Source organism: Serinus canaria, chromosome 4, assembly GCF_022539315.1.
Source record: "Serinus canaria isolate serCan28SL12 chromosome 4, serCan2020, whole genome shotgun sequence".
Classification (NCBI taxonomy): domain Eukaryota; kingdom Metazoa; phylum Chordata; class Aves; order Passeriformes; family Fringillidae; genus Serinus; species Serinus canaria.
The window spans coordinates 5,601,032-5,627,711 of NC_066317.1; the positions used below are offsets into that span (position 1 = coordinate 5,601,032).

The following is a 26,680-nucleotide window of genomic DNA, read 5'->3' on the forward strand; positions in this document are numbered from 1 at the left end:
GTTACAAATCCAGGATTTTATTTCACGTTGTATTAGCATATCAAATTATTTTGCCAGGAGCATGGCAAAATAATTCTAGGGCACCTATGCCCTGTAACTCTTGTGGTCATTAGCACCAGAGAGTACATGGGCATGTGTTTGCTGCTGCAGTGAGGCAAAACACTTCATTAATTCTAGCAGCAAACTGCAGTGTATGCCTCTAGACTGTAATTTGAAACATTTATGAAGCATCCAGCTGATTTCTTCTGGTATTAAATTCGTACATTAATGCTCAACCCTTATGTCAGCTAAAAATCAGGCACTGCATGTGACAAGTTTAAAAAAAAAAAGAGATGAGTATTTTTGCTAAGAGAATGTGATGAGACACTCTTAGAGTTTGAAGTGTTGGATTTCTTTCATGCCATGGATTAAATGTGGCATCTGATAGGAGCTTTCCTAAACTCCTTGTCAACACAAATAACCTTAAAATGGAGTGCCACTGAGGCAGACGTTTCTATTTGGGAGTCAGATGTTGTTTAATCAGTTGGCCATTGCAGAATCAAGAGTTATTAAAGTGTCCTGAGATTAATTGATCAGGACAGAAAACAAATGGCATCAGTGTAATTAAAAGACAAAATATCTTTTGAGTTTAATATCAACAGAGCTTGTTAGATAAGATCACAGTTATCACACAGTATATTTAGACATTTTATGTCTGCAAAAGCATATTTGAAATTCTTCAAATTAAATATTCAATAGGTTCTGCAAACAAATGTCAGTGTACTGATTGTTTGAGAATGCTTGACATAGAGGCCATTATGTCATTATTATACTGCCAACAGAAAGAGAGCACAGCTGCTTGGGCTCTTAATTTGCATTCATATGTGATTAAAGATAGCCACACTAGATGTAAAAATAAAGCCTCAAACTGTTTCTTCATGAATCTAAGCCTTGAGTGCCTCAACAACAACAAAACAGAGGCATCCAAAATAGTGGATTTCTAATTCAGTTCCCCAAATACATAGTTTTGCTGATTCTGTTGGAATGAAAATACAGTCTCATAATTGAATTTGCATGCTTGGTAAAAAAATAACATTTACATGGTAGTGCATGCAAATAGAAATTAGAATTTTCTGGGACAGACTCTCTGTTCACTGTAAATTAGAGTACATGAGCTGTAGACCTTTATATTGGTGTACCTGAAAACTGAGAGTCTTACTTTTCCTTGATTTATTGTGTTTTGTCAGCTGCATTTCACTTCATCATCCTGCAAAAGGTAATCTCATTTTTTTCACTGGATAGGATTATAAAGACTGATTACCTCAGAGCAACATCATTAGGGTTTGAACAATCTGTTATAATTATATCTCTTAATGATGAACAGGTTTTGTTTTTAAAATAATGGCTTTCTGGAGGGAATATGCTTGGTGATTTACAGTAGTTGTCTGCCCTTCCTTTGAACCCTTCATTTCCTGTTTTCCAGGATTCATTAAGATGAAGGAATGTACAGTTGTGAAGTTGTTTCAAATGCAAGATTAGAATGCTAGAACAACCACTGTAAAAGATGGACACAGAGAGCCACAAAAACTAAAACTCCCAAAGCAGCTGAAATCCTAGCTGAAGAGCATTCAGCTGATATCTGTTCCTGATACATTTTTCAATTAACAAAAAAAACCCCAAAACTCTGAGGAACTTAGATTTTTGCATAAGCCCCTGCCTGTGATAACATCAGCTGGAGGTGATGAATGATAAATGTTGAATGCTGTCTGTTGCCAATTATCCAGAATTCTCCTAATTTTCACGGTCTTCAGTAAAAGATCTTTCTGATGCAGAAATGAATACCTTGCATCTTTCAGAATTTCAGCCTAGAATTGATCTGTAAACTCAGTTAACTTCAGTTTTCATCTAGGCTGATTTGGATGGGCCTTTGAGCAACTTGGTCTCGTGGAAGATGTCCTTGCCCATGGTAGGGGGTTGGAATAAGATGGTTTTTAAGGCCCTTTCCAGCCCAAACTGTTCTATGATTCCATAATTCTGTTATTCTAAACACACCTCTACTCTAGTTTCAAGAGCTCTTCAAAAAACAGTTAAGCATAAAGAAGATACTGATATTCATTGGTTAAGTAAGTGCAGCTGAAATAAATATCCATATTCTCTTGCTGACTCAGCAAATGTGCCAGCTTTAATGTTAGCTGAGAAAAAGAAGAGTATTTAGTTAGATTGAACTGCAAAAATCTGAGTAAGCCTGTTTAGCTCCGCTTGATTTTTGTGAAAACTGAGCAGCATCACTGAGCTGTTTTAAGCATATCTGTCTCACTCTTGCTCTGTGCTCTCCTTCATGACTTAAAGACCTCTACTACAGACCATAAATTGAAAACAAAGAAAACAGCAAAATCTCACATAAAAAGTTAGCTCATCCTTCAGTCATGCCCATTAGAGAATAAAACATAAATAAATACCCCCAAAGCATAATTAGATTCAGACACTGGAAAAGTTTCCTGGATTTATGGTGCATCTACAAGTGACGTATTAACCGCAGGAATCCTCCAGCGCTCCATTTCCACCCTGCTCGCAGTCACACATGGAGAGCTGCTGCTCACATGCAAGAGCTGCTTGCAAACTGTAGGTTAAACAAAAAAAAAAAAGTAGAAGAGGGGTGAAAAACAAGAGGTTTTCTTCCTTAGGTGACTCAAGGTGTTAAACTCTGAAAAGGGTTTGTAAAGCAGAGTCCTGGTTTGTAAAGCAAAGTCCTGGCTTGCTACAGTTTTAAGTTGCACCAGCAGCCTCTAAGGGCTGGTGCATTCCTGTCCTGGGAGATGTAAAACTACAAGATATATGTGACATACAAGAATGGACGCCCTCTGTGCGAGCTCATGTTGTACTTTTAACTTAAACGTACGCATATGGTGTAAGGAGTACAACAATTAATTCTCGATGCAGAAAGGGGCATTCAGACAATCTTAGCCCTTGCTTTGTGCACATAGCCTGGCTGAGATGAAGTTCAGGAGAAGTCTGGAAGACTGTGGCTGCTTTTGTGAGTTTTTGCAGTGAAATAGGGAGGACAAACATAACACTTTGAAGTTTTTGCTGAGCACAGTCAGTGACAGCTGGCACTGCTGGCGACAGGAAGACAGGTTCCAAGAGTGGGATGTAGTGGAAGTGTTGCTAAACTCATCAAAGCCAAGCGTTGAAAACCTTAGAAATGAAGACCAATATTTTTTTGTAGTTAATGTTTCCATGCAAAGAAAATTTTAGTTTCATACGTAGAATATGTGTGTCTGTATTTGGTGTCTGTTAAAATCTTCACTTCTTCTCTTGGTTCCCTTCCTTGCTGAAATGAATTATGTGATTTCAGTTTGTTCTCTGGGGAATAATATTTACCACATGTGACAATGTCTGCTTAGAAAAGGACTGTATCCAGGGTAGCTTGCTTTAGCTCCAGAGGACTGTGGTCTCTCCATGTCAGGAAGGAGGTTGTAATTGATGAGGAAAAATAAGAAAAATCATATAATGTACAATAGCAGCCTCTGTTCAGCATGACCTGCTTGTGCAGGGTCCAGCAAGGGCTGTCTGTATCTCCTTTGCACTTATAAGTACATTGCACTCAACAAGGAAAAAAAAAAAGATACATTTTTACAGTTCTTTATTTCAACGTTGCCTTTAATTGCATGATCTCTCTTTTATAGACCCCAGTTAATAAAATAATTCAATTAAAACAGCAGTCCACCACTACCTATAATCACAATGAGACACTTGAAATGTAGAATTATTTTCTCAGGGCCACACATTATGCCTATGGCAGGGCTGGGAGCAGCCCAGTGTTCTGTCTGTGATTCCTCTCTCCAGCCCAGAGCTGGTCCCTGGCACCCTCTCTCCTGGCCATGTGTCCGTAACCTCATTACCTACAACACCAGCCTGACTTTCCTATTTCCCTGAATAATCTGACCTGGACATTGCTTTTGTTCCCTCATCACAGGGAAAACGTGTGACTCCACTGTCAACTACTGTGAGTGCAACCCCTGTTTCAATGGTGGGTCCTGCCAAAGTGGGCTGGAGGGGTATTTCTGCCACTGTCCCTTTGGTGAGTACCCTTCTCTCCACCTCCCCTTTTCCCTACTCATATTTCCATATTTTTTTTTAGAAATAATAATAAATGCATAAATGATTTCTGGTTTGAAAATGATTCCAGGTCTGGAAAAACTGCATGTATTTAGAGGTTCAAGTAACTCACTTTTCTTTAGAAGAAAATTAAAAAGCGATGTGGTCACTACAAGTACATATTTGTCATTCCTACTAGCAGGTCCTTTATCTCTCATAGAAAAACATAAGATCCAGCCAAACAACTCAGGGCCTAAAAATTAGAATATTTCTGAACAGATAGATAGAGATAACTGTCCAAAAGTAAGAATGGATGCTTGAAATACTTAAATCCAAGACTATTGGCTTCCTAAAGAAGCAACTTAAACACAGCTGGATCAGGGCTGAAGTACCTTCACCACCAAAAATATCCAAAGTTCAGACTAAAGGAGGAAGTATGATGATAACAAAGCTCTCCTGATGAATAACAGGCCCTTTTAGTGGAGTTGAAGAGTAAGACCACTGTAAATAACATCAGTATTTTACATCAGAGAAGCATATAGCAGTGCCAAAATAGTTTCATAATTTTTTAGAATTTAATTATCCCAGATTTGGTTTGTGGAACGGACCCAATAAAAACATAGAACAACATGGATATTTTAAGGCGTCATGACACGATTGCAGCAAGATTGATTCTGAATGCAGATTAATCCAGAATTGCTATTGTTCATATGGAAAAGTATGAAAGTAAATGTAACAAATTAATTAAAAAAACCAGAAGTGTCCAGAAATCATCTACAGTGTTTCAAGGTTGCTGAAAACCCTCTTATAAAAGTATAGTTCTCAATATGCATTTGTAACTAGTGCTGAAAATGTTTTTCTATTAACATGTGGAATAATTTCTCTATTCTCTTTTATTTCATTTATTGTACATTTCCTCAGGGTTAATTAATTTCCCATTGTAAATGTAACTAATATTCATAAATTAAATCTGGGGTTTTTTTCCCATTGTTGCTGCAGTAAAAGAAAAACCAAGGGAAATTATGTGACAGAGCTCTGAAAAGATGTATGTAAAATGCACCAAAATATGAATATCAGTAAAAACATGAGGAGACATAATATTTTAATCACACATATTCTTACTTCATAAGTATAAAAAATGAACCACCCAGTGAGAAACAGTTCAGATAACAGCCACAGAGCGAAAAATAAACTCAACTTCCACATTTATTTCCATAGCTGGATTAATAAATGCCTGATGATAATTAACAACCATGTCTTGACAGAGCTGTCAAGCTGGCTTGGTTTGGTGTTTTCCAAAGAAGCCATGGAGGTCGACAAAGTGCTTTCCAGTAGATGCATCTGTCCTTTGTAATTCAGTTTTTAAGTTTAAATATAATGTACCTAAGCCCCCAGCTGTGGGTAATAGCATTCTTCTGTTGGTTTTTGATTTTAATTGTACATTAGGGGTTCCACAGCCATGTGGAGGGCACATCCATACTTCACTCCTGTGAGAAGGCACAGTGAGGAAAAAACTCCCCAATTCCAGACTTCACTTTTCGTTTTTCAGGTGTTTTTGGGAATCACTGCGAGCTCAACAGTTACGGCTTTGAAGAGCTGTCCTACATGGAGTTCCCCAGCCTGGATCCCAACAACAACTACATCTACATCAAGTTTGCCACCATACAGAGCGACGCCTTGCTGCTGTACAACTACGACAACCAGACGGGGGAGCGGGCGGAGTTCCTGGCGCTGGAGATCGCGGAAGGCAGGCTGCGGTTCTCCTACAACCTGGGCAGTGGCACCTACAGGCTCACCACGGCTAAGAAGGTGTCTGATGGACACTTCCACACCGCCATCGCCCGCCGGGCTGGAATGGTAGGAAATGCTCCAGTGGGGATTTTAAGGCCTGTTCAGCCAAATCACTTTGGCTTCCAGGCGAACTCAGAGGGATGTGAAATTAGCGACGTCGTGTTTGCTAGCAGAAACTCCAACTTTGGGAAAAACCTCCTTCATTTCTGCCTTACTCCAGCTGACTCAGAGCCCTGTGGTGGTTTGTTCAGTATGATGATGATAAAGTGTAATGAAAAAAACATGTGCAAAATGCCCCCAAACTCTCAGTGTGAAAAATGAGAGGCAGGAATAATTAATGACATAGATGACTACGCACGGGGCTAATTAACTGCTGTTAGATTACAGGGATGATTATCAGGGAATGCTAATAACCACAATGTTTGCAAAAAGCCTCAAAATCATTTTTCTCAAAGTTTAGAAAATAGAAGTGGACAGACTTAAAATTCTGGGTGTCCACTACCTCCTTGAGCTAATTCAGAGATTTTTCCTATCTTATCAGACTGGGAGCCTGGTTTTCCTCTCTAGTGTACATGTAAAGAGTTAAAAGGTGCTACATTAAGAGACTTTTTTGAGGGGGAAGGAGGGAAGTTATTTCTCTCTCTGTCCCCCAGAATGCATCTGAGGTGAGGAATTCTGCCAAAAACTGGGACAACTGATTATCATATGCCTGGCACTCTGACCCCTCTCCTGCCTTCATTTTTTTCTCCAGTAAATATTTTCTATTCCTTTTCTCTCCTTTTTTAATAATATTTCCAAAGCAGAACATAAACCAAATGCTCTTTGAATCCAGGCCAAGTTTTTTGACTCCACAGTGTTTGAGTTAGAAAGGAAACCAAATCTATTTGCCATCCATAATCAGTAACTATTGCCCAACAGTTCCCTTTTCAGGGAGACATGGCCAGCATACGTGGAATTCATGTTTGGAATTAAAGTCATAGAGCAGTAATACACAGTGGGGTTCCCCGTTTTGGTTTGTATATGTCAAGCTAGAAGTGATGGAGGGAATAATAGCAGTAAAACTCTTCTACCCAGTGCGTCTCCCTTCTAGTCCTTGCAGAGTCTTGAGCCCTAAACTCCATTTCCATTTGTAGTGCAATACCTGATATCTCCATTTGTTCTGGGTGTTGGTCTCTTCTCCCAAGTTACAAGCAACAGGAGAAGAGGAAATGGCCTCGCGTTGCAGCAGGGAAGGTTTAGACTGAATATTAGTAAAGAGTTCTTCCCCAAAAGGGTTGTCAATGCCTGGAAAAGGCTGCCCAGGAAAATGGTTGAGTCACCATCCCTGGAGGTATTAAAAAGTAGATGTGTAGATGTGGCACCTGGGGACATGGTTTAATGGTGGCCTTGACAGTGCTGGCTTAGTGGTTAGACTCTTGAAGATCTTTTCCAGCATTAGGGATTCTATGGTTCTGTGAAATCCAGTCTTCAGCTGGATTTGCAAATCCAATTTGTGTGTGTTTTTAGGCCTTATATATCCAAATTAGATGAAGGATAATTGTGGTGTTGAGCAATGGCTTTGGTTTAATGTGCTTTGATACCAGATATTCAATTTGCATCTTGCAAATTTAGTAATTTACATCACAGCTTCCTAATGGTAAAGCCCAAAGGTGCACTTTAATCTTGATATGCACCAGGTTCCCATTTTAGAAACTAAAGTACAATGTTACTTCTATAAATAAGATATAAATGGCAAAGAATAAGGACACAGAGTAAAAGTTGCAACAAATAAATGAAGTACACTGAAGAAAAAAAAAACAGAGAAGGAAAATGTTTTACTTGTCACTGTGCCAGAAGACTCTAGAAGAAGAGAGAAAATAAAAAGGGCTATTTATAGAAATTTCAGCTATGAATGCTTCAGGCTAAAAGCAAATATTTAAGACAACCTATAGCTTTGCATGATTTTTTTGTTTGTTTGTTTTTAATGTTTAAACCTATTCAGAAATGTCAGCTGTTTACAAACAGCATGTGAAGAGAATCGCCTTTGTCTCAGAGATTTCTGCTGCAGGAAAAATGTCTCCCAGGTGTCCAAAACTGTATAAAATAGGCCCCCTTTAGGATTCCAAATCTGTCATTTCCTACAGCACAGTGGGATTTTATCGGAAACTGGTAAAATCATTAAGTTGTCAGTCCTGAGCTATTGCAAAGTGACAGGATAGAAAGGCTCATAATGTGGCAAGGTAACTGTAGAGTAATGCTTAAGTAACAAGCAGGAACATTTGACTAACATTAGAAAATAAATTGTATGAACTCTGTTCCAAGTAAAATATATTCTCAAATATCCAGCCCTTCAGCTGGGGCTGGAGCTTGGCTTGCAGAGCACATTGCAATGTAAGTTAGGGAGATTATGCTGATTGAGCTAAGAACAAAAAAACTCATTTCAGTTTTTGTTGTTGATGTTCTGAAGGAAAAATATGTATGCATGTGGTGGCATACAGAGCAGCCAGCTTATTATTCTTTCTCTGAATTGTTTCATTTACACAGGGCTATAATCTGCTTTGGAACTGCAGACTGACATTTCTTGGGAGAAGCACTTTGCTCATTTGTATGGAAAGAAATTCAAGATAAGCTTCCATTAAAAATAGCAGATTGAACAATTTAATCGTACTGTAGGGCATGATTTAGGGCTAAGAGCTCTGAATTTATTTGGTCAATGCAGTGTGTCAGCTTGCAGCATTTATTTGGAGCTAGCATGGCCAATCTGTGGGGATTTCAACAGGCTGTTGTTACCAAACTTATTTGCAGGCAGTAGAAAAAACCTCTGCAGAGTAATGATGTACTGATAGCCAGTGCTGCTTGCTCAGCTCCCATAGAGCAATCTAAATCAAAATATAAACCCAGGCATTTTTAAAGGTGGCATTTGATTTAAATTTGCTGTAAAACTCTACCACACATCTAGCTGAAACATGAGGAGATGTACAACGTGGAGATTATGTTTATTTTTCTGAAAATTTGTTTTAAGGAATAACTAACCTTCAGGGTTGGTTGGGGTTTCTTTTTTTTCAGCGCATCTGTTATTAATAAATCACTGTGGGGACAATTCTTTGCTAAATAAGGAATAAAATAAAAACTCCTTTTCAAATCTGCAGGGGTTGTTTCATGATTTTAGTGACAGCTTTGGTTAGACTTTTATAGATTACAAATAGAAGTGCTATGAGTAGCTTTAGTGTAAATAAGTTGGATGGGTAGTCTCAGAATCACAGAATGGTTTGGGTTGGAAAGAACCTTAAAGATCATTTGGTTCCAACCCCTCTGTCGTGGGCACAGACACCTTCCACTAGACCAGGCTGAGGCAATGTTTTTGTCTAGGACTTGATGGCTTGGGGGTAAAAATAGTAATAGTAATAACAATAATTAAAGAGCAAGACTGCTGTAAGTAGTGGTAATGCCTGGTACTTCTCTAAACATCAGCTTGGTCCCGCTCTAGGTGTCCAGATGCTTCTCCATTATCAAAGTTGAGATCCCTCGTGACCTCTTAGTCAAGGGGTTGCCTTAGGCAGGTCCATTTGGTCACTTTTTGACTTTTATTGAGTGGTTGGTTATTATTTTTAACTAGTAATCTCAGTGTTTCTACTCCCAGGGTCATTTCTTTTAGCTGATAATTTCAATGTATGTACTCCCAGCTTTTGTAACATACTTTTTATCAAGTTCAATATGTTTAATATCATGGTTAAGCCCCTGAAGGAACTCCCTTTGTAGGGCAGTTTTTTTGCTCAGATTATCTGAACCGTGTCAGGAGTAGGATATGGTATGAGCCAAAACAACTTCAGTGTCCAGGAGTAAAGCAAACAAATATGAGAGAAACCCTGCCCAAATGTGAAAAACTGGTGTTCAACTCTGTATGAAGCTCCCTCTCTGTATCCACACCTTGGTGGTGTCCCTGCTGTGCTGGCAGAGTGTGGAGCTGAGCAGTGGCTCTGAAGCACCCTGCAATCCCAAGTGACATCATGACATACAAGTGCTCCTTTCTGGCCAAGTTCTTGATATAATACACTTAAACATGAAAAATTCATGTGGTTGGGGACTAAAGCCTTGTAATACTCAGCATCTTCGTGTGTGTGCCTTTTGCAGGCAGCATCCCTGACAGTGGATTCCTGCTCTGAGGACCAGGAGCCAGGCTACTGCACTGTTAGCAACGTTGCTGTTTCAACTGACTGGTAAATATTTCTTCATTTTGTGGGGTTAGTTTGGGGTTTGGGTGGGATTTTTTTTTTTTTTTGAATAAGTTAAGAAGAAATCCCCCTGTAAAGCCAGAGAACGAGTAATGATAAAGCTCCCAAGTGTCAGCTTCTTCCATCTTTGTGGAAGCAAATTAAATTTTCTGTGTGTGCTGCTGCTTGCTAGTTTAGGCTACATTTCTGCATGGAACTGGATCATAACAAGGAGCTTGCTCAGAAATCCCCAGTTCTCTACACCATGTCTGTCCCCAGCCTCTGGTGGCAGTCAGGAAATGCATGGCCATGAGTAGTTTGCACTGTGGTATGAATGAGATTAAGATCTATTGCCTAATGATTTGGGGTCATGTATTTATTTAAACTGAACTTCTCATTGCTCATAAAGATGTAGGAAATGAAATCACCTGATTAGTGCTGTTGTTAAAAAAATATTAACAGTAATTACTTTGATATAGTTTTCAGGTGTTTTCTGTTACAGTTTTCAGTTCATAGACAGTGTCCAGTAAAGAAATCAAAGTTTATTTCTGGTGTTTACTGTAACTAACTCAGTAGCCTTTGGGTCACATCTTTGGAGATAACATTACCTTTAATCCAAATCACTTTGGCTAATTTCTTAAAATAATCACACACGGTTTCCCTGCTAGCAAATGTGTTACATCTTTGTAAGACAATGAGTCCATCTTCCTGCTGTTTAAGTATCATCTACAATCTCAATTATAGTTGGGTAAAAACCTTATTTGTTGGGATCTCAAGCACAGTGCTCAGTCAAGTGAACAGAAATTTTGACATGCAAGCTGAGTGTGAATTTAGAGTTGTGCCCACTATTACTGTTAGCTCAAGTGATGGTAATCTCTGTGTCCCCTTCGAAATGTGAAATACCAATTTGGGAAGAGGAATTTTAGCCACAGGCTGTAAGTGATGGCTGCAGTTCCTGGGCTGTCATCACTATCCTGATGTCTGGTACTGATTAGTCATTTTTCTCTTTCACAGGACTCTCGACGTGCAACCAAATCGAGTCACTGTCGGTGGCATCAGGTCCATAGAGCCCATCCTTCAGAGGAGAGGACAGGTGGAAAGCCATGATTTTGTGGGCTGCATAATGGAGTTTGCAGTCAATGGACGTCCCCTGGAGCCCAGCCAGGCTTTGGCATCCCAAGGAATCCTAGATCAGTACGTCTGCTATATTTGGGATCAAATGGACCCCGTTTGCAATACAGGAAGCTGTCGTGAATGCTGTTCCATTCAGACACCAACAGATATTTCTTGTTGGAAAAAAAAACTACCATAGAACCTACAGTAAAATGTGGAAAGTGTAGGAAGAAAGTGAATGTGGATTAAAGGTTCACTGAAGATTATAGAGTCTTAAAAACAAAAGCAGCATCATTACATTTCTATTGTCAGTGATTATTCAAGTTGTTTTGCGGGCTGAAATTGAGTAGCCCTTGTTCTTGGATTTCTTTATAAATTCCACCTGGTTCTGACTGTACTCATACTGTTTGCTAGCCCTCTACTCCCTTTTATTTCCTCATAATCCACCACGTCTGTTCTCTCACTTTGCCTCTCAAGTAAATTTCCCTCATATCCTCTGAGTGCTCTTTCAGAAATGATGAACTATCCGATCCTATTGTTTTTTCCATCTCACTATTTGAAGACACAGTTGTAGCAATAATGTCTTTCTTCCATCCAGATTTCCTCATTCACACTTCCTCTCTCAACCCCCATGTTTGCACTGATCATTGTAATGCAAAGACTCTGGCAGTCTGCAGCATAAAAAAATGCCTGCAAAGGTTTCTTCTCTCTTGCATCACAGATAGTAGGAGTTTGGCTGTCTCTGAATTCCCTCCTCTTTTGTAAGACTGCTATAAACTGATGCTGAAAATTTGGATCTGCTTAGAAACTTGAGCTGTCCACAGGGATTCTCTAGAATTACAGAATGGTTTGGGTTGGAAGGGACCTTAAAAGGTCACCTAGTTCCAAGGACCCTGCCATGGGGCTTCTACTAGACCAGGCTGCTCTGAGCCCCATCCAGCCTGGCCTTGGACACTTCCAGGGATGGGGAGAAGAGCCACTTTAGCATCTCTGAGGGGAAGAAAGGGAGTACCATTTAAACAGAGGACACTTCCCAGCACACTTTGCTCTGCTTATTTGTGTGCACCTTTTTCAGCATCTGCTTTTCTCCTTTCTTCCAGGTGTCCCAGACTGGAAGGCGCCTGCACGACCAGCCCCTGCCAGCACGGTGGCACTTGTGTCGATCACTGGTCGTGGCAGCAGTGTCACTGCAAGGATGGACTGACAGGAAGGCACTGTGAAAAATGTGAGGAAGAAATCACTGTCTTTAACATGCACCCAACTGTGGTTCAACCAAAGGCTGTTAAGAGTTTCTTTTCAGGGCCTTGGGATAATGAATTTTATAAAATAATGAGAACAAGCAGCACGTTGCCTCAAAAGTCCACAATGGACTGTTGTCCTTTTGTGAGCTAAAAATGGCAACAACCTGAATACATAATGTTTTCTGGACTGTAGATCACATTTCAGGTAACTTGCACTCAAAGTCCTGCTTCCCAATACCATATAATCCATAACTAAAATAAAGGGATCCCATAGGAGGGATTTGCCTGCTACGGGGAGGTAAGAGAGTGAGCGAAAACCCCTTCACGTAAACACTGAGTTCATGTGCTTATGGCTTCTCCAAACTAAAGTCCTTTTCATCAAATGGACTGTGGATTATATGCAAGAAAATATTGTAAATGTAAATGAAAACAAGGCATTTACGCTCGGGGGTGATTAACTCTCATAGGAGTAGCCCTGTAAATCAATATGGGATTGTTCAGGGGAGCAAAGTGATTTATTTCCGTGTAGTTGTAGTATAATGACTGGGCTTTGTTTTTTTACGTGTCCCATTATTGTTTAGCTGATTTATATGCTTTTATTGCACCAGTTTACAAAAGAATTTAGCCATAATTTTAACAGCATTTGGTAGTCAATGCTCTGCCTTTTTTATTCACTTTTTTTTAATGCCATAACAAATAGAAAGTCATTATCTCTGCCCTGAAGAGCTTAGAGTTCAATATATCATGAAACCCCGATGCAGTAATGGAAACAGTAACATCCCTGGGAAGGAATTACAGTTCTGAGAGCCAAATTTTTTTCCCTACTCCCTCACTTGTTCCCTAGCGAGTTTTAATTTACTCTTGACTGATAGCAGCAGTAAATTACTCGCACACTCCCACTCTCAAACACACATTCTGGTGCAAGCCAAAGAATAGAGGGGCTACAATTGCCATTCACTCCTGCTCCCCCCTGCCCTTGACCCGCTCTGAACTCGATCTCTGCTCCAAGTGGTGAGGCAGATGATGGCTGGAGCCGTGTGCTCACGCTTCCCTGTGCTTGTCCCAGATGTCACTGCTGACACGGCCTTGTCACTGGAGGGCAAGGGGCGGCTGGACTACCACGTGAGCCCCAGCAGGAAGCGGGATGCCCTGATGAGGCTCGGGGCTCGGGGCCGGCCAGGCGTGGAGCGCCTGGAGGTGAAGTTCATGACGAGGAGCGAGAGCGGCGTTCTGCTGCACGTCCAAGAGAGCAGCAACTTCACCACTGTGAAGGTGAGACTGCAGCTAAGGCTGGTTTGGTTTGGTTGGGCTGCCTCGTGTTTTGTGATCGAAATCGCGTCTTTCCATTACTCTTTCTGTTTCCTTTATGAAATATTAGGTCTTTAACTGAGACTAGGCGCTGCTCCAGTATCATTCATCTTCTCAACAATTCCCTTCCTATTTGCCAAGGTATCAGAAGATCTTGATGGTTTTATATCTAATCACTTTTGTCTAGACTCCAACTAGTGACTGTTTTAAGGCGACGAGAACGGTGCTCATTGCCATGGTTATTATCATCATTACACTTTACAGAACAAATCATTCTGTTATTGGCCTTTTATCTTCTGATTTTTTGAGCCTTGAACCCAGACCCTCCTTAAGCTAGCAAAGGATTGCCAAAAAGTTTTCATTAATTCCTACCAACATGGCTCAAGCTTATCAAACTAGGAAGTGAGGGATAACTCGAATTCATGAGGTTACTCACAGACCAATGTCGATATCAAATTATTTTGGCATACATAGCTGAGTTAATGCTTCAAATGCCACACTGTTTTGGGGCTTTTTGCTGTTTTTTCTTTCCTCAAAGAGCTTATTGCTGCAGAAGTTACCTTTCTCAGGAGAAAGCGATGGTTCGGTTCCTGGCGATGACTCAGTCCATTTACTCATAACTCTAAATGAGTACAGCAGTGATGCTGGCAAGCCCCTTTATTGGGTTGGTGTAAGCTCCAAGTTTCCTTGACTGCTGCAAGGCTTTCCAACTTCTTCTTCCCTGACTTTTAGAGAAATTCATACAGAAATTCACACTTTCTAAGCTTCAGCCCCGTGGATGTCCTCCACCTGCCTGGTCAGAGTTACAAAGCTTTCCTGACACACCGGCTGCATTTAAGAAGCAAGTCTGCACTACTTCCCTGGCATATGCTTTTACCACATAATTTCACAGCAAGTTTCTGCCTAGCTAGTCTTAGCAGATAAGATCTCATTATTTTTGACTTCTGGAGAGAAAAAACCTTTTTCTCCCCCCTCACAGAATTTGCTAGGTGAGCTCTCCAAGACTTATTAAAAAAAAAAAAAAAAGAGAGAGAGAGTTTCCTTTCCTGGCTAAAGCCCTGGTGCTGTGTTTATGCAAACACTCTTGTTATTGTTAATATTGGTGAAGTTATACAAGCAAGCAGAGGGTGTCAAGTCCCAGCCCCAGCTGTGCAGGGGAAGAGAGCAGAGGTTTGCCTAGTACCAGATGCAGAAGTTTGAGGAAGGAGAGCCGAGCCTGTTTCCAAGCAGTTCTCAGGTGATGCTAGTTGGTAAAACTGCAGTAATTTAACTGTAGCTAGTACAGTATGGCCTCTGCACTGATCCTCATTCCCAGAGTAGGTGTCACCACGAGTATTCCCCTCAGTGGTGGCCCAAGATGCCAATGAAGCCAACCCAGGAAAATGTCTCCATGTCATCTCCATGCAATCCTGGTGCAGAAGTTGGACCTTAGGGACCTTTCTTTACAGTCCTTGTCATCCTTCGAGACTGACAATTTTATAACTTGATTTTTGTGTCTTTTAATATGTCTGTTATCCAGAGTATTAGCATTCAGAGAAAACCTGCCATGTGTTTTTAATATTGAGCCATGCTAGGGAAAAGCTACAAGTCCTGTGGCTACTTCTATGCCTTCACATTTTCCTCTTGTAGCTAATTGGTTTTGGTGTGGCTGGGATTGGGGTAGAACTAGAGAAGTGGTAATAAATCAGACCCACTGAGATTGTGAGCAGCTGATTCACTAAATGATAGATGTAAACTCCCTGCAAAGAACCCAGGAGGGGACTTCATCATATAAAGGGATCCTTAATCCAGGAAAGATGCAAGCGTTTCCAGGTTACATTAAATAATTGTCAAATTCAGATGGAAAATGCTTCCTCCAAAATCCACTACAACGAAGAGGGTGGGGCATTCCTTATTACTGGAACTCTTTGTCACAGCTTCTTTTCCTACAAGTGCACGTTGCAAGTAATTCAGTTAGAGGTAATGGGATAAAGACAGAGGGATAAAGGTGAAATTGCCCGTCTTGTCCTGCTTTACCTAGAAATCTCATCTGCAGTCAGATTGAATTAGCATAAATGGAGCTCTGAAATCTCTGAATTGTACGGGTAGAGGGTGTGGATTATATTTTACATTTTTAGTTATAGTAGCTAAAATAACTCCTGTGTGAGGGGTGGTTGGGCCCTGGCATGGGTTGCTTAAAGAAGTTGTGGCTATCCCATCCCTAGAATTGCTCAAGGTCAGGTTGGATGGGTCACTGAGCAACCTGGGATACAGAAAAGTGTCCCTGCCCAGGGCAGAGAGATAGGTACTGGATGATCTTTAAGGTCACTTCCAATGCAAACTGTTCCATGGTTCTATGAATATATCATGTTATAGGAACTAATCAGAACATAACCCTTTTAAATGACATCCCATTCAATAGCTAGTTTTAAGACAAAACCCAATTTTTTCAGCAAATGAGTCTTGGAATATTAGTAAAGTTGAATCAGCCCTGTAGTTAGAAATAAGCTTGCTTTAGTGGTTCATTCTTTTCATTATATTCTTCTTGTCAGTTGCTCAGCCATTTAAATAAAACCCAGAAATCTGTGTTACTCAATGCTGTCAACTTCAGCCTTTGTTTCAAATTTAGAAACATGTTCTGCTTCAAGGCACCATTCCATATCTTTTCCTGGTTGAAGCAGTCATGGACGAGTCCTGTCTCTGGAAATTTTCTTTTCCAAATGCCTCTAGTATGTTAATTATGGGTCTTTTAGCATTAGTCACATGCCATTTTAAAGATATAGAAATAGGGTTAAAGAATCATGAATTATTATGGAAAATATCAGTTGCTGACTGGTAGATAATTCTACAGGTCTTTTCTAAGGTGAAATTAAAAATTTTGTTTCTGTGCTCAGTCCTCCCTTAGGTTTGGAGGGTATTGTCTGACATGGTGTATTCCTTTCTGTTTGCATAAAAACTAAAATACAAGGCAGTATTTTTATGGGGCATAAGACAGAATAAGACATAACAAACCAATACAGGTTGCAGACATAAATATATGTATATATTCAGCTCATACAAGCTCTTTATAAGTTATTCTGAGAAATGGTGTTTAATATGTTTTAATAGCCTGTGGGCTGCATTTGTAACTGGGGTTTTCCTTGGGCTGTGTGATAGTTTTAACACATGCCACTTGTGTTTTATCAGTAACAAAAGCATCCTGTCTGCGAGGCGAGCTTTATCAAGCAATACAGTTTCAAACAGTCTAAATTACTGCCTTTGAAAATGAAGTGGATGCACATATTACCCGTTGTTGTATCCTCCATCCAAGTGGAATACGTGCTAGATGCATTCATTGAGGCAGCTGCCAAGACACGAGCGTGGTCTCACAGCCTTATTAAAGCTGGAGTGTCTGAACAAAGTCCTCAGCTTGCATCACCGGAGAAGCAAATCCAGAACATTTAACAGTTTCTGGAAAGGAGAGCAGCATTCTTGTAGCCAGTGTGTCACCTCACAGTTCTTCCCAGGTGAACCTTATTTTTCCTGGAACAAAGGATGCAAGGCTTTGAGAGCTTCCAGCAAACCTGGGGCTGTGACCTTTCCTGGACTCTGCCTGCGCACGTCCCGCACGCTCGGGGTACGGATCTCGGACTGACTGAGCTGCAGTTGGGAGTGCAGGATGGAGAGCAGTTGTTCCATTTAATGTGTGTGACCAAACATGCAGGGACATGTGTGACCAAACATGCAGAGCACCAGAGGAAACTTGCAGCAAGTCCCAGAGCCATCCTCCGTGAGTTTGTGAAGCTCTGTACGCCCTTAGGAGGTCAGCCAGCATCCCCAAATTTATGCAATATTTGAGAAACTGGCAGGGTTGGATGTTGGGGATTCTTTTTAAGCTCCTACATCTGAAGTGCAGAATTTGCACTCATCTCATTTTGGGATCATAAGAAGAGGTTTGAAATCCCACATCTCATGATTCAGTAGAATTGTGAGGCATCAATCTTAAGAGAAAAAGCCATAATATTCTTCCTTTTTTCCCTGGCTGTTCACAAGTTTTAAAGCAGTTCACTCAAAAAAGTACTGTTTGAAAATTCTCACAAAATCACGCACTTTGCAACTCTTCAGAAAGTTTTCTGAAATACCACAAAAGTTTCCTGCAAAATACCAATTAGCAGAAAAAGCAGATACAAAATGGGGCTCTTGCTCAAGCCCTGCCATGCCTTATGCATTCCTGCTGTGTTGTAATAAAAACTGGATGCAATTTTCTTGGGCGAGGACGACATCTGTTCACTCTGCTAAGCATTTTCCACACTTGCCTTGAAGAAGGAGGAAGAATTATTCCTTCTCTGGTTAAAATGTGTTGTCATGTGCATGACCTATAGCTGGCTGCTCAGTAGGATTAGCCAGGGGTTGAATGGATGGCAGCTCTAAGATGCAAATTTTCTGCCAAAGTTTCTACTATGTGATGTATTTAGTTCTGGCCCAATTTTTTGTGCTAAATAATTAATGCCTTTTTACAACAAAGCAATTATTTGGGGAAAAAATATGCCCACCCCAGCTTTCTATTAGACCAAAGCCACATGTTACTGTAGCTGTACTGAGCAGGCATCACACTGGTTACATGTGTGTAGGAGTTATGTGACACCATTTTAAAATTACGTGTCATGTGTTCTTCTGAGCAGATAAAAGGTGGGAAGGTGCACTACATATCTGATGCTGGAGTTGCTGGAAAAGTGGAAAGGAACATCCCTGAGGTGTATGCTGCAGATGGCCAGTGGCACTCGGTCCTCCTGGAGAAGAACGGCTCTGCCACCATCCTGTCGGTGGACAGGACCCACAGCAGGGACATTCTCCATGCCACCCAAGACTTCGGTGGGCTCAATGTCCTCACCATTTCTCTGGGAGGAATTCCATCCAGCCAACCTTTCAAGAGCACAGCTGCAGGTAATTTTTTTTTCCCCCCCCTAAGTATTGTAATTCTTTATCAATAATTACTGTACGTCCATCCTTTGCCAGGAAAAATGCAAATTGAATGAATAAGGATTACAGACTTTGTTCCTTTAGTACACACTGCAGGCTTCTTGTTTCCAAAAGCAGACACTCCATCTGCAGGGCTTTTTTGAGACAGGGGAGTTGTTTGTCTGTACATCAGTTACTATATTTTTGTTACCTCTATGGAGAAGAAAGGACGTATTCTTTACCTGAGTAATAACCTGGAAAATCAAGGCAAATCTTTCATTTGGGCAAAAATGCCAAACAAAAGCTTCGTAGGGATTTGGTAAGTACTGCAGGATTTACCCTGTTACTTATATGATTAAAATATTTTCTGCAACTCCAAGGTCCTGCTGCTTTATCCTGCTGTCAAATGAAGAATAGGATTTATTTCTGAGCAAGGACAATAAGGAAACACCCTCTGACTGATGTCTAGCTGTTAAGGAGCAAATCAGTCTCCCTTAAGAGTTAAAGGAACTGTCTCAAACCCTGGCAAAAGAAGTAGATAACACATATTTGATATCATTTCCCAAGTGCTAGGTAAAGATGGAAGTGATTTTTTAGCTGCAAAACGTGAGATTCTCCAGACAATACAGTTGTACTTTTCACATATTTCTATATTGAAAAATCTTCCTGGCTTCATGAATTGTGACCAGATAAAGTATTTTTGAGTGGAGCAAATTCACACTTTACACTTGTGTATTATGAATATGTATGAAATGTGGTATAAAAGCTTGTGGATGCTGTGCTGACCTTTACCCTTTTTACATGTATGTTTTATGAGCACCATGTGCATGGAAAAAGCAGAGGCTTTAGGAAAGCAGAACAAGGAAAACTGAGGACACTAACCTCTCACCACTGCCCAATGCTGTGGCAGACAAATTAGGAATGTCTGGCTTCCATTAAAAGGCACACAGTCCAAAATCCCTTATTCATATGATTTTATTTTATTTTAATATTGGATTACATCGGGTATGACATACCAAGGATTTACAAAGCTCTGGTATAAAACTCTGCATGAACTCAGAGTCAAAAATATCTGCAGTGCTGCTAAAGGCAGACAGGGCACGAGGTGACAGGGCTGTGAAGTTGCTGTGTCCAATAACATTTCCAAATCCAGGTAGATATGACAAATTGTTTATCACATCAGTACTACAAGGAACCACCATGCAAGCAGCAAAGTGATTGTCACTTTTGCTTGGGCTCCCAACTGAAACTAAATCTTCAGTCTTGAGGATTCTAAACCTTTAATAGTATCTCATAGAACTCAAGTATATTTGCTGTTTCATGACAGAGTGGTATCCATCTCTGTGTGCCATTTTGCCACAGCTCCAAGCAGAGATCACCAAAAGGTTGCACTACCTCAAAACCCTTCCAGAAAGGATTTAGTCAGGGGAACGCAGAGGATTATTATGCTGGCAAAAGACTGGATATTCCTGTGACCTCACTCAACCACTGCACACAGCCTGGGGATAATTCCATCTCCTGGGCTCTCACAGCACTAAAACTTGTAGGGTAGCACTGCAACCAAGGCATGGGAAGTTTGGGAGAAGGCCCCTCAAGATTCAGAGAAACAAAAGCATTGCCATGAATTTGGGGGACAGAAGGCTTAGCTGAAGGATGGTAGGCAAACTCAAATGTTTGGTGCTAGCACAGCCAAGTCAGCTGCCCTCGGGATTCTCTGTGGAAGTTTTAGAAATATGAGGAAATAGGGCGGCAAAAGCATTTTTATATATTGAATATACTGAAATACATTGAATATACTGAATATATTGAATATACTGTATTTCAGTCATTAGACATTGTATTTATTCAAACTCAATTTAAAGACATTAGGGGCTGTTAGAATAGCTGTTTTCCTATGGTAACCATGTAATTCTTGGCTTATTTAGTGAACAGTGGAGTATGTACTGTGCTGTTGACAGTGCACACTCAACCTTCAGCTTCCAACAGCTCTGTCCCTTTTTCCCCTCTCAGGCTTCAGCGGTTGCATTTCCTACATCAAGTACGGCGGGGAGAGCCTTCCCTTCTCCGGCAAGCACAGCCTGGCCACTGTCTCCAAGACAGACCCCTCGGTGAAGATGGGCTGCCGCGGCCCCGACGTGTGCGCCAGCAATCCCTGCTGGGGCGAGCTGATGTGCATCAACCGTTGGTTCGCCTACCAGTGCGTGCCGCCGGGCGCCTGTGCCTCCAGCCCCTGCCTCAACGGGGGCAGCTGCGAGCCGGGGCCCCACGCCGCCTTCACCTGCAGCTGCCCCGAGGCGTTCGCGGGACGGACGTGCGAGACCGTGGTGGCCTGCCTGGGCGTCCTGTGTGCCCCCGGACACGAGTGCAGGGCGGGCGTCAACGGGGGCCACGTGTGCCTGCCGTCCCCGCACCCCGCCGAGCTGTCCCTGCCGCTCTGGGCCGTGCCGGCCATCGTGGGCAGCTGCGCCACCGTCCTGGCGCTGCTGGTGCTCAGCCTCATCCTCTGCAACCAGTGCCGCGGGAAGAAGTCAAAGGGGCCGAAGGAGGAGAAGAAAACGAAGCAGAAGAAGAAGAAAAAAGGGAGCGAGAACGTGGCGTTCGATGACCCCGACAACATCCCACCCTACGGTGATGACATGACCGTCAGGAAGCAGCCCGAAGGGAACCCGAAACCCGACATCATCGAAAGGGAAAACCCTTACCTCATCTACGACGAGACGGACATCCCGCACGCCACGGAGACCATCCCCAGCGCCCCGCTGGCGTCCCCCGAGCCCGAGATCGAGCACTACGACATCGACAACGCCAGCAGCATCGCTCCCTCCGACGCTGACATCATCCAGCACTACAAGCAGTTCCGCAGCCACACTCCCAAGTTCTCCATCCAGAGGCACAGCCCGCTGGGCTTCGCCCGGCAGTCCCCCATGCCCCTGGGAGCCAGCAGCCTGACCTACCAGCCCGGCTACGGGCAGGGCTTGAGGACGACGTCCCTGAGCCACTCGGCGTGCCCCACTCCCAACCCCCTGTCTCGGCACAGCCCCGCTCCCTTCTCCAAATCCTCGACGTTCTACAGGCACAGCCCAGCCAGGGAGCTGCACCTCGCCATCAGGGAAGGCAGCCCGCTGGAGATGCACGGTGACGTCTGCCAGCCCGGCATCTTCAACTACGCCGCTCGGCTGGGGAGGAGAAGCAAGAGCCCACAGACCATGGCGGGCCACAGCTCCCGCCCGGGAAGCCGCCTGAAGCAGCCCATCGGGCAGATCCCTCTGGAGACGTCTCCCCCCGTGGGGCTGTCCATCGAAGAGGTGGAGAGACTGAACACCCCCCGCCCCAGGAACCCCAGCATCTGCAGCGCCGACCACGGCCGCTCCTCTTCCGAGGAGGACTGCAGGAGGCCTCTGTCCCGGACCAGGAACCCGGCCGACGGCATTCCCGCGCCCGAGTCCTCCTCCGACAGCGACTCGCACGAGTCCTTCACCTGCTCCGAGATGGAGTACGACCGCGATAAGCCCGTGGCCTACACCTCCAGGATGCCCAAGTTGTCCCAGGTGAACGAGTCGGACGCGGATGATGAGGACAACTACGGCTCCAGGCTGAAGCCGCGGCGGTACCCGGGGCGTCGGGGCGAGGGCGGGCCCGTGGGGGCGCAGGCAGCGGGCAGTGCCCCTGGGGAGAGCTCCCTGCCCGGGAAGCTGGGCCAGCAGGCGGGAAGCTTCAACTGGGACAATCTCTTGAACTGGGGCCCGGGCTTTGGGCATTATGTGGATGTTTTCAAAGATTTGGCATCGCTTCCTGAAAAAACAGCAGCAGCAGCAGCAGCAGCGAGTGAAGACAGCAAAGGTGGTACAGCCAAGGCTGTTTCCAAGGAGGGGGAAGCAGAACAGTATGTATAGGCTTTGTCTCCTGGTACTGCCGCAGTGCAAAGCCACGGGGACTGCTCAAACCATTATATGGTTGTAGACAAGCCAAGGTCAGCATCTGATCCCCAGGCCAGTCTGGTTGGAGGAGACTTTAAAAATAATAACCATTATGCTGCTGAAAGAGACTTGAGACATTTTTAATTTAATTACGCTTGGATGAATTTATTTCTCCTGCATGCATTGTATTTGCAAACCAGATATTCGGCATGCAGCCTTTGGAAAGGGTTTTCCTATTTACCATTGTTTGGTTCGTGGTTCTTAAATTAATAATGCTTTGTTCTGAAAATGAACTAATTTTTTGTTTCAATTGTGAAGGATGTGCATATTGTCTCCAGCTACTAACATGTTTTACGATGCAAGAGTACTGAGGATTCCATTTTCCTTAAGAAGTGCATGGAAGTAAGATGGTGAATGAAGGAATTACAGTAGTGAGGTGTCTCAGAAAATGTAGTTACCATATCCTGCAGTTGCTCACATGTGACTTTATGGAATAAATCAGCTTGAATAATTGCTGGCAACAGTGCTTGCTGTAAGTCTTATTCCATACAAGAGGTGCTAGAAGCAGCTCAAGCCAGTCAGCACTTTAGGAGTTGTTTATTTTTTTTCTCCTTCTCAGTTTGTTTATTTGTTCATTTCAGGTTTCTTTTCTTTTTTTTTTTTTTTTGTTTTTTTTTTTGTTTGTTTGTTTGTTTTTCTTTTCTTTTTTTTTTTTTTTGGTTTTTTTTTGGACAAAGTTGTGTGAGAGCTTCTGAATCTCTATGAAATATTTTTGGGGATGCTTACTTAATCCTGGTCCCTTCCTGCCCCCTCTCAGTGATTCCTGATGGTCATTTGTCAGCCCAGCCCAGCCCCCTGGCTCACAGCAGCGAGGGACAAACCTGTCCATTCCCACATCTCTTGGCCTCCCAGCTTAGCTGTGCTGCTGCTGCAGCCTGTGCTTCTCCCATAATCCCATTTTCCCACCTGTACCATGGAAAGGTAGGAAGAACACTTGGTTCCCTGCCTCACAGGGGTGTTGGGAGGACTAATTAGTTAACTCTTCTGAAGTGCTTCAACATTATAAAGCACTATAATAAGTATTATCATAATTATTAATAAAGCACTGCCTAGCCTCTGTGACCTTGGAGTGGCATTTTCTGCATTCTATGATTTTCTCCGGTGGAAACTTTGAAGAATTATTTATTGTATAGAAAATTACTGCACTCTAGCATTTTGGAGCAGATATGAGGGAAAACTACTTGTAGGTTCATTAATGTAGCTTACCAGTTGCCCCCAGTTCCCTAAAGTTGTAGGTGAAATAGAATCTCACAAAGTCCTTACATCTTCATGCAAATCTGATGAACCTGTTGTACTGTGTAAAAACTTCAATTTTTTTTTTTTTTTACCTAAGCTGTGTTTTTTATATCAATATTTTCCTATGCTGAATAGTTTTCTTACTTTCAGGGAAGGTAAGAAAAATACTTTTTTTACATTTGTTACTTATGTAACATCCATATTTTTCACATTTTGATAAAATTGTAACATACTGTATGCTTTCTACCTGTAAATGCCAATAATAGAATTAAAATATTTATTTAAAATCTTTAGTGTGTGTTATTGGAAACCTTTTGTCTTTTCTCTCTAATTTCCACTCCTTGATCTTCACTTTTGGGGTTTAAGTTGTAAGGTTTTTAAGCTATATAAACGTTGTAAGCAGAAAACAGGTTTTAAGAAGCAAGTACGTATCTCAGGAAGAAGGAGAAGAGTATCATGAGGTTGTTGAGCATAAGATAATGTCAAAGAGTACCAAATCTACTTTCAGATTTCTAATAAAACAATAAAAGCTGTATTTTAATCCATAGGGTTTTATTAGCAGCAATGGTCTGACATTTGTTAACCACGATTTCCACCTCTGCTCCAAGCTGGAGCTTTCCAGTACACAGACAGTGAGGAGTGTGAGAACAAGGTCTTTCTGTCATAAAGCAGCAGTTGAACAATAAATATCTGCATTCTTTCATACTTACAAAGGGATAAATCAGATTTGGACAACTTCTTGGAGAATGCAGAGAGTGAGAAAGTTAAGGCTACAGGCAGGAGGTGAGTTCTGAGGTTAGACTTTGAATTTGTGGTAAGTGTAAAGAACTTAGAAAAAGGACAACAATTCAAGGGGGGGGCAGTTTATGTATGTCTTGTTTGGTTTGAAGTTCATTTTGTCTCAAAACTGGCAATTAGGAACCAGCTCTTTTTGGATAAAAGTGCTCCCAACTTCATCATGCCCCACTGTCGTGGTTTGAAAGGAAATGAAGTTTTTGTGATGGTGTGGGCAAGCCAATCAGTGTTCAGATTTAATATTGGCACCTGGTTTGTCCACTGAGGGCAGGATACGCCTCTGAGAACACAGGGGTTAAAAGCTGTGATCTCCCAGGGGAACTTCCTCTTGGAGTCCCGCTGGAGAGTGAGCAGACCCCCCCCCTGCCCAGATCTGGCTGGGCAGGGGGGGAGGGGAGCCATGTGGCCGGAGAGAGAGGTAGGCCAGGCCTGGGCCCAAGGGTGGAGGAGAACATTGCAAGGGCTTTGGGCAGCCATCCTCCATTCCCCCCCGCCCGGAGAGGGAGAGAGAGCCAGAGCCGGTGCCTGTGATAGTGGCCCGGCGTGAAGGAGAAGGGGGGGGTGCCCAGCAGGGCAGCCAGGCGTGGGAGTTGACGAAGTAAACCGGCAGAGAGAGCTCGGGACTTTTAACCCCTCCAAGGAAGATGAGAACCTTGCTAATGCTGATTCCTCCTGAAGTTGATGAGATTGAGAAGATGTTGAGATTGAGAAGATGTTGAGGAAAATTCTAGGTGGGAGGAGATGATGGAGTGGCTTTGGGCTGGACTTTTCTTGTGTAGCCACGGCAGAACCACGGGTGTTTCTGTGCCACAGAGACTGCGTTCTAGGGGGAGGCGATGGCTCAGAGCCAGGAGAGTGCAGTGATGTGGAGGAGTGAACAGAGACGACGGGTGAGGAGGGTGGTGGTGGTGCCCTCCATCTTTGAAGAAGAGAAGAAGAAGAAGACGATCTCTGTTCAAGAGACCCCTCGGCCCTAGGGGGTGAAATTTGGGGGGGACAAGTGTCCCAGAAGGAGAAGGACTGTGCTCCCTTTGGAACTGGTCAAAGTATCCTTAAAATGAAAAACCCCAGAAGCAGCTCTGATCCATGTGCAGTGGTGAGAGCACTGGACATGGAAGGCGTGTGGCGCAAGAGGGACTTCTCTCTCCTCGAGAGACTGAGAATCGATTGTCTGAAGGGTGGCAATGAAATTGGAAATTTGGTGGGGGGAGGAGGAAGAATTTTGGAAGGTTTTCATCTTATGTTCTATTGTGTTTTGTGTGTCTTCCTTTGTAGTTGTAGGTTAATAAATGCTTTTTTTTCCTTTTAACCTTAAGTTGGAGCCTGCTTTGCTCTGTCTCTGATCATATCTCACAGTAGGTGCCAGGGAAGTAGGTGTTCTCGTGGGGGCACTGGTATTGTGCCAGGCTTAAACCATGACATTTTTGGTACCCTGACCGGGAAATCGATTTTTGGGTGAGTGATAAGGTGAACTGTGAGATGTGATCAAGAAGAATAAGAGCAAAGCATGTAATGTATTAGGTTAAGATGATAGATTAATAGAGATTTTATTGTTTAATTAGAGTTTGTCTATTGTAATTTGGATGATAATTTTAGAAAATGTGTTCTCAGAGGCGAAGGGTGGAATGTCGTGGTTTGAAAGGAAATGAAGTTTTTTGTGATGGTGTGGGCAAGCCAATCAGTGTTCAGATTTAATATTGGCACCTGGTTTGTCCACTGAGGGCAGGATACGCCTCTGAGAACACAGGGGTTAAAAGCTGTGATCTCCCAGGGGAACTTCCTCTTGGAGTCCCGCTGGAGAGTGAGCAGACCCCCCCCCGCCCAGATCTGGCTGGGCAGGGGGGGAGGGGAGCCATGTGGCCGGAGAGAGAGGTAGGCCAGGCCTGGGCCCAAGGGTGGAGGAGAACATTGCAAGGGCTTTGGGCAGCCATCCTCCATTCCCCCCCGCCCGGAGAGGGAGAGAGAGCCAGAGCCGGTGCCTGTGATAGTGGCCCGGCGTGAAGGAGAAGGGGGGGGTGCCCAGCAGGGCAGCCAG

At 42.9% G+C, this 26,680-nt stretch overlaps 1 protein-coding gene across 1 annotated transcript in view; it reads left to right on the plus strand.

The window, feature by feature from the left end:
* Positions 1–25,960, plus strand: part of FAT4 (FAT atypical cadherin 4) — a 125,400-nt gene extending 99,440 nt beyond the window's left edge. The window contains exons 10-17 of the mRNA XM_050973694.1: positions 3,956–4,060; positions 5,627–5,934; positions 9,979–10,064; positions 11,073–11,252; positions 12,272–12,396; positions 13,479–13,684; positions 18,361–18,622; positions 20,648–25,960. Coding sequence (XP_050829651.1) covers positions 3,956–4,060; positions 5,627–5,934; positions 9,979–10,064; positions 11,073–11,252; positions 12,272–12,396; positions 13,479–13,684; positions 18,361–18,622; positions 20,648–22,530 — 3,155 coding nt within the window. The 3' untranslated portion in view covers positions 22,531–25,960. The remainder of the gene's footprint in view (positions 1–3,955; positions 4,061–5,626; positions 5,935–9,978; positions 10,065–11,072; positions 11,253–12,271; positions 12,397–13,478; positions 13,685–18,360; positions 18,623–20,647) is intronic.
* Positions 25,961–26,680: the final 720 nt, after the last annotated feature.